We start from the raw sequence: 8,909 nt of genomic DNA, 5'->3' as shown, positions 1-8,909 counted from the left end.
ATATACGACGGGTTTCTTTCAGTTTCCGTCTACCAAATCCACTCAGAAGGCTTTGGTCGGCCCAAGGCCGTAGTAGAAGGCACCTGTCCAAGGTGCATCGCTGTTGGACTGAACTCGGAACCATATGGTTGGTAAGGAAGCTACTTACCACACAGCCACTCCTGGGCTTAAAGGATAGAAAGATGTTTACAGCATCTAGGTTTCTCAAGCGGTCACCCATCTAAGTACTGACTAGGCTCGACGTTGCTTAACTTCGGTGATCGGACGAGAACCGGTGTTTTTAACGTAATATGACGATAAGCCTAATAACCTCAAATTTAGGTACATGGATATCAGTTTTGAGGAAAGGAGCAATAATCGATACCATCGATCTAAGTTTTCGATTGGTACTTTACTTAATGGACTCCAAGCAGATAAAAATCAAACTTGGTGGGAGTTGAATTCCCGTATAAAGAAGCAAAACAATTGACGCAAAGGATTATTTCCGACGCTCAAACGATTCTATCTGTTCCTCATCCTAATATAAATTCTATTAATATAGAGTTGAAAACATGAACTATAAATAGTCTCAAGAATAAAATGGGATCATTTTGATTTACATTTTAGTTCTGGAAGGAGAAAACCCGTCAGCCTAGAAGACTGATTGGCCTTGAACCTCCACCATACAGGCACCATTGAATCATTCGTCTTCACATCGCAGGGATGTCCTTTATGTCCACAAAATGTATGATCTGTATTCAATAAATGTACCTTCGATGTATATTCATGAATATTTGTCATGAAAGATATATGTGTATGCATCACTATGCTCCTAATTCTATGAGAACTGGACTAAATCGAACACGTGATTAATTGAACTTATGTATCCTGAAAATGGGTGGCAATGAAATTGAAAAACTTGTTTATCTTTCAATGACTGAAACCGCTCGCAATGCTAATAGCCAGACTCTAGTCTTTTTTCTCCAAACCACTGTTCGATTAACGATTATAATGAAAAAGCATTTTTAGAAGCAACCTGAGTGTTGTTCAACAGATGCTGTTACCTCAACGCATGCCTAGATGCGAATTGTTGATGTTAAAAAACAAATATTTTCACCAAATAGAGGTTATTTGAGTACAGTAAGACGAAAATGTGCAACCTTCGGTTTTGCAATTTTAGGAATAAACCAAGTCGTTCAGCCATTATCTACATGGATGCGTACGTACCTGAGTACGTTTGAGACGTTGACGTTCAAATCTAAGAGGAGCATTTGCATTCTGAAAGTTTTGTCGTAAAAAATGTTGCATTGTTTCTAAGAAGTGTCTTCTTTATTTTGTTCCAGAGATGCCATGTTCCATGATGCCAATCCTGGAGATTGACAACAGACATCAAATACCCCAGAGTATGGCTATTGCTAGATACCTAGCCAGAGAATTTGGTAAGTACATACGAAGTATATATTTGATTTGAAATAAATATTGAAGATGGCATGATAACCAGTACAGGAACAGCTGTAGCTAGAAATAGTAAGTTATATATCTTTCAATATCATGTTCTTCTTACTTATCAAAAATGATACTAATATTACAGCGCTGAAAATATATACCCAGATAATATATGATGTAATATAATTTATTTGAAAAATATATCAATGCACTTTGAAAATATATAAATGTGGCTTATAAGCTTTGGGTTCGGAACAGTCACCATGAAATACTTATTTTGTGCTGTGGTTATGTTTAAAAGTGAGTTTGAAAAATAATATAGGGTTCATATATATATATATATATATATATATATATATGTATCATACACACACACACATATTTATATATATATATATATATATATATATATATATATACCATATGGCTACACAAGAAGTTTAAATAGTCGCGCAGCATAATAGATATAATAGTACTTAGATTATGCAGCCAAAATATCTTCTATGAATCAGAAACCAATAAATGAACGTGCATTCGTAAATGTATTGGTTGTTTCTGTTACATCCTGCTCACCTAACAGGAAACAAATCTATTCCGGTGCATTTTATGAAAGAAATATCAAAATATTTTAAAATGGTGTTTAAAGATGTTCTGGTGTTAAATAGAAATGTATACAACGGAAAATGTTTAAGAAATTGTTTCTTTATTCATTTAATTAAACGAAGCTTTGGAAAACTTAAATTTAAGATTACACTCTCTATATTACCCATTTTCAAAATGCAATTTACTTATGTGTGGTAAGTACTTATATCTGTTGGTGCAAATCTCTATTCAGAACAAAATTATCAAATGTAGGTTACCGTAATAACTCAAGTAGTGAACGAATTTGAATGAAATTTGTTTGCTCTTTTTTAGCAACTTAAGCAACCAGTTGAGTGTCTTTTGTAGGCTGAAACCAAAAGCAATTTAAGATAGACAAAGTGCCGCTCTAAATAAACGCTGAGCAACATTTCAATGCCCGTCAAGGCAGTCATATTTGAAATCACAGGATTTTGAGTAAAACTTTAATTATATTTTGTGACAGTATACTGATTGGAAACCACTTTGGCAAATAGACGTGTAGATAATGTAAATTCCGCATGCCGATCACTTGACGTCATAAATACAGTACATGATGTTATACCTAGTGGTAGTTGAGAAAATAAATTGAAATTGCTTATATGAAAAGTTAATAGAAAGAAGTTCGTTATATAAGGCGTAGCGGAAAGATATCTTCTGTTGAATAAAAATACTTTAGAGCAATATTAGTCGTTAAATGTTAGAAACAATTAATGTTTATAATGTTGGACAGAAAAAAATATATTAGTCACTTAATATAGAAGTAATGGAGCAGAATCAGTTATTTATAACATCATAGAATTTACTTTCTATCAGCGTCTATTTTGATTTTACTTTTTCCCAGTTCGTCTTCAATCTCATCGTCTCGAAGTAACATTTTTTTGCATATTTATACAGACACAAACATACATAGATGCATACATGCATGTGATCACATATATATATATATATATATATATATATATATCTGTATGTATGTACGTATGTGTTATGTCTCAAGCTACTGCTATCTAGTACCTTCGGATGATCGCTACTCGACTGGTACTCAACAATCACTATTACGGCTAGACTAGCTCTATTTATATGTCTTGGGCGATCCTACTTCTTCGCTTGGGGGCGTCGACACAGCAGTATGTATATGTGTATGTATGTATGTATATACATATATGTGTATATACATATATATATATATATATATATATATGTGTGTGTGTGTGTGTGTGTGTGTGTGTGTGTGTGTTTTCGCGATGTCTGCGTATAGGTATGCGTGATGTGTGTGTATATGGGTGTGTATGCATGTGTGTATGAAGGCATGTCGACTAGCTGTTAGTATGATGAAATCGTGACCGTAACTATGTGCTTTCGACTCCCAGACCGGCACTTCATTATGTATTAGAGCAAAACACTTCATTTCATGCTGCTCCACCCCACTTAACCGGAAATGCGTAATCTTGAGATAGACTGCCTTGGTGGCCTGTCTACCCAGCCATTAGTTTCGGTATCAATCGAAAGGTAAAATAATGCGAATAAGCACACTGTGGCCAGTGGTGTATAACAGCGTTGGATATTCCTGTCGATAAAGTGATATTTATATATATATATATATATATATATATATATATATATATATATATATATATATATATATATATATATATATATATATATATACATGCATACATACATACATGCATGCATACACGCAAACACACACAACACACACAGAAGCACACACACACATACACACAAAAAAGCGTGTGTGTGTGTGTGCGTGTGTATGTAATGCACTCCTATAAAATGCGAGTCATATCAATATTAATAACCAGTTTTTCCACATTTCCAAATATACATTTGTCACTTGAATAGACTTCCTTTTAGTTTTCTTAAACTTGACAATTGAAATTTAAGACTTCATCGATTGAATTCTACAACACCTGAGGTCTACATACATTTCCGTATCATACTAGAAATTGATATATCCGTTTCCTTTCCCGTAGGTTTCCATGGTAAGAGCAATATTGAGATGGCCAGAGTCGACTACATTTCAGATTGTTTCTATGATATTCTGGATGACTATATGAGGATGTACCAAGATGGTAACTGTAGAATGATGGTATGTATGATTTATTTATCAGTTGAAATTAGAAAGAAACAAAAAGAAAAAGTACTATATAATATTATTTATTATGTTATATAGGCGTAGGAGTGGCTGTGTGGTAAGTAGCTAGCTTACCAACCACATGGTTCCGGGTTCAGTCCCACTGCGTGGCATCTTGGGCAGCTGTCTTCTACTATAGCCTCGGGCCGACCAAAGCCTTGTGAGTGGATTTGGTAGACGGAAACTGAAAGAAGCCCGTCGTATATATGTATATATATATATATATATGTATGTGTGTGTGTGTGTTTGTTTGTGTGTGTGTTTGTCCCCCCAACATCGCTTGACAACCGATTCTGGTGTGTTTATGTTCCCGTAACTTAGCGGTTCGGCAAAAGGGATCGATAGAATAAGTACTAGGCTTCTAAAGAATAAGTCCTGGGGTCGATTTGCTCGACTAAAAGGTGGTGCTCCAGCATGGCCACAGTCAAAAAGACTGAAACCAGTAAAAGAGAAAAGAGAAAGAGAGCCCAGTACAACCTGTCCCATGGTTGGGTCGTCGGCGACTAAACTGGCAACCCCGCCAGGCCTGCGTGGTGAGGTGGGTGCTTGTTGAACACCCTACGGGACAAGAAATAAGACCCGCCAAAGGCCAGAGCAAATACAACGTAGTAAACGGCCATTCAACTACGCGTGTTTGTGGACTGTTTGTGTGTGTGTGTATTGTATATATTGCATGTTAAACTCAGTGTATGTGCCTATTGTATATATTTTATCTCAGCATGTGTGTGTACATATTGTATACTGTTTCCTTAAATTGTATATATATTTTTTATGGCGGCTTAGCTTCTATATACATATATATATCATCTGGCTGTTCGTAATATTTTAAAAGTGAGAAAATAGGAATTTTTATGAAGCTGTAATGGTGTAATATGAAGGAACAAATATTTACCCTTGTTATTCCATGTTTTCGCTTCCTGACTAGATGCAAATGGTTTATTACTTAAAGCTGCATTGCAAGTTTTCCATTAGTTTTATATATTTAGAACACACGAAAGGACTTTAGTGTGTGCGATTTCGTTTAATCCATATAATAATCCGAAAGGTACAGTTACATGGATTTGTATTTACGGCTGAAAATGAGGACGTTTCTGCCATTCATCGAGTCGTAGACACATAACCATCTGAGCGCTCGCTTTTCCGTCTTTCAGAGATATAACCATTCGAAATCGAATTCCCTTAAGCCTACTGTCAGGTTCAAGTGTGAAAGAATCCAAATTGAAATACCTCCGATTCATATGGACAATTTAATACTAAGCAAATTTATACCATAACAAGATGGTGTACTAGACGAGGTTTTCGAGGAAATGCTAGTATCATGTCTTGTGTTTCCTTTCACAGAACTTGACCCATAGATACATAAAACGACGATCAATAGACGGATCGATAGTCCATATCCAGGAGCTACCACTAAACTGTCATTATCGACAGAATACTTAAGCATAGCTAGTGTAGTCTGCTATGGTGTAAATATGTACAAGATTGTCATTAGTGTTTTAACGTTTTGTATTTTCTTTATTGCTTTGTGTTTTCTCGTGTCTGATGGCACACACATGACTGCGACTTTATTATATATATTTAATAACAGTTCAGTTTTGTAAAACGGAGAATACAAGAAGACACTGAAAAGAGTAAAAAAAAAAGAAGAAAACAACAACAAAAAAACAAGACAAGATATGCGTTAGGAAAATAAAAAATAAAAGATAAAATTTTATAAAACAAAAAACAAAATGAGTTCGTGTCCAATGAGAAAAAGAATAGAGCACCAAACGATATATTGCCATGTATGTGACAATATATATATATATATATATATATGTATATATATAGACTTATATATATACAGATATATATATACACGTATACATATGTACATATACAAATACGCGCACACGCCTGTTGTGCGGTTAGAAGTTTGTTTCCCAGTCACGAGTTCCCGGGTTCAGTCCCACTGCGTAGCAACTTGGGCATGTGTCTTCTAGTATAGCCTCGGGCTGACAAAAGCCTTGTGAATGGATTTGGTAGACGGAAACTGAAAGACGCCCATCGTATATAAATATATATACGCGCGCACGCCTGTATACACACACACATAAACACACACATATGCATTTTACTGCAGATATGCGATCACATTTTCTTCTTTATTATAGTTTCAGAGATCTGGAGACAGAAGTAGTTCAGTAAGTTAAAATTTTCTTTTTTTCTTTCTTTCTCCCTTTTTGTATTCCTCCCTTCCTTCCCTCCTTCCTTCCTAGTTTCTTTCTTAGTAATTAATAAAAATCTGTAACGAAACGATAAAATGAATAAAGACAGTAACATGACTACAGGTTTGAATATCTTATGAAATGCAGAGTTACAAAGGAGACCATGAAAGTACCCTGCCTCGTTTATTTCAACTTTCTACGACCGGTAATAAAATACCAGAAATTACCATTAATATACTAGTACTTTGCACTATGAATTTTACTCCTAAATATGTAGAGGTTTAATTAAGTCAAAAATTGAATAACATATTATTATAATCCCATTACAATTAATCACAAATATGATATGCATCATTACATACTACAGTCGGAGAAACGCATGAGATACCAAGAGACTCTGCGAAGAATATTACCATTTATGGAACGCACCTTGGAAATGTACAAGAATGGTAACCAATTCTTTATGGGAGACCAGGTATGTATTTATCTTTCTTCCATTCTGCTATATGTAAAGTAAAATACAATCTAATATCTAATAGGATCACACCATGGGTCCTACTCTGAGCAATGGCAGCTATATCTACAAAAAGTTTCCATTTACTTATAACTAACTTTTGGGAGACGTTGTATGTTTTTGTAATTCTCATATTTTTCGTTATATTATTTACAATATGCTACCGTGTATTGTGTCGTTATGCCACCTGCTGTGTATAATGTCTGTAATACTTAAGAGAAACAACGCTTACGATAGTGAGTCTTTTCAATATTGAGATATTTGCCCTTAATCCGGCCATTGTAGTACCATCTCTTTGATTAACGCAGCTGCTATTAAACCCCAAAGCAATATCAATGTTTCCCTGAAAGATGTATGAATGTATGAATGTATGTATTCATAATTCTGTTAGTTTTTGCATCTCTTTATCGCTACTTTCGTTTTCGCAGTATAATTCTCGTACCCTTAAGCACATCTTTATACTATAGTCTATTATCCTCATGCACAAACAGCTCTGTATGTAAAGAAGCAGATAAACTGCAAAACTGTTACCACGCGTAACATTTCATTTACGTGTATCTGGAAAAATGAATGCTGCCGTGCTTCATATCCACCAAGCCTACAATGGACGTTTTTAAAAGAAACTTTTACTTATTCACGTCCACCTACATGCTGTATCATTTTCTCATCTTCAGAATCGAAAGCTTCCTACTAAATTACCGCATTTAAGTGTTAGGCAAATTCTCTCACTGATACACGTTGCGTAAACTCAATTGCACACTATTTTCTGTTTCTGTCTGCCATACTGCTTTTACGTGAGCACTGTGAGACATATTCTTCTTACAATACACAACCGTTCTCTAATGAAATTACATTTAATTCTTCTAATGAAGTTACATTTCATTATTCTTAAATGTCCACATGCGAGCTAGGCGTCCCGCACAAAACATGTATTGAAATAAAACATATATAGCTTAAAACAGTATCTTTGCTCATTTATATCATTTACATACTGCCATATTTTTACCAGTTGTCTTCATAATTTGTATTTGACAGATGATCTGAGCTAATGTTCATTTTGCATCTTCTACTTTACTAACGCTAACAATTGTGCTTAGATCATGTAGGTTCCACTGAACATGTTTTTAAAAAGCTTTTACTGTCATGAAACTATGCGGACTCATGAAACGGAATTAGAAATAGAAGATGAATTCAAAGCTAATCATCCATTATTCATTTATTTTTGCCGTTTCTTTTCTTCAGATGACCATGGCTGATATGATGTGTTACTGTGCCCTTGAGAACCCACTAATGGAAGATCCCTCTATCCTTAGTAGTTATCCCAAAATGCAGGCTCTGAGAAATCGCGTGATGAGCCATCTTAAGATGTCTCCCTATCTGAAGAAACGTTCCAGCACCGAATTCTAAGAGAAAATAAATATCAAACTAAAACTGATGATCGATATTCTCAACACAATGAGATTGACCGAATGAACGTCCAACAAATGTTAATTGACCAAAGTAGTTACAAAATATGAATAACAAATCCAACACGACAACCAAAACAAATAAAATGAAAGTATCTTCATGAATTTTGTTTGTTTTAATTTATTATTTTAATATTTCCAAGAAAGAAAAACCGAAAAAAGACAAAAAATGTAAACGTTATAGAGAACTCCGAAAATAATATCATTTCCAGAATATCAAGTTTTGAAATCTTTGTTCACCAATGTCTGATCTTTTTTTGCAACATTTGCCGCAAATAATTTTGAAAATTAATATAAAATATTTGAAATATACTTGTTGTTTTGTTCTTTGTTGCGTTTTAGTAGTTCTGTTGAAATAAATTAAATACATTTGAGATGAGATCAGTGAGTTAATCAACAGGTTGTGTTCATTCTATATTTCTTCTGTGAGCTCTATCAGTCTTATTTCTTAAACCAGTTATCCTCTGAAATACTAAATAATTCAAGTGCATCATTCATAAGACTCCTGATCTTGTTGACAC

The 8,909-nt window shown here is 34.4% G+C and overlaps 1 protein-coding gene and 1 pseudogene across 1 annotated transcript in view; one reads left to right on the top strand and one right to left on the bottom strand.

Annotated features, from left to right (window-relative positions):
• The window catches only part of LOC106869776 (S-crystallin 2), a 9,296-nt gene extending 596 nt beyond the window's left edge, over positions 1 to 8,700 (top strand). The window contains exons 2-6 of the mRNA XM_014915636.2: positions 1,323 to 1,418; positions 4,041 to 4,156; positions 6,355 to 6,384; positions 6,776 to 6,883; positions 8,165 to 8,700. Coding sequence (XP_014771122.1) covers positions 1,323 to 1,418; positions 4,041 to 4,156; positions 6,355 to 6,384; positions 6,776 to 6,883; positions 8,165 to 8,329 — 515 coding nt within the window. The 3' untranslated portion in view covers positions 8,330 to 8,700. The remainder of the gene's footprint in view (positions 1 to 1,322; positions 1,419 to 4,040; positions 4,157 to 6,354; positions 6,385 to 6,775; positions 6,884 to 8,164) is intronic.
• LOC128247963 (5S ribosomal RNA) lies at positions 184 to 302 on the bottom strand (annotated as a pseudogene).
• Positions 8,701 to 8,909: the final 209 nt, after the last annotated feature.

This window comes from Octopus bimaculoides, chromosome 5, assembly GCF_001194135.2.
Source record: "Octopus bimaculoides isolate UCB-OBI-ISO-001 chromosome 5, ASM119413v2, whole genome shotgun sequence".
NCBI classification, from domain to species: Eukaryota; Metazoa; Mollusca; class Cephalopoda; order Octopoda; family Octopodidae; genus Octopus; species Octopus bimaculoides.
The sequence above is the reverse complement of the archived record's forward strand: the minus strand, read 5'-3'. Positions and strand labels throughout refer to the sequence as shown.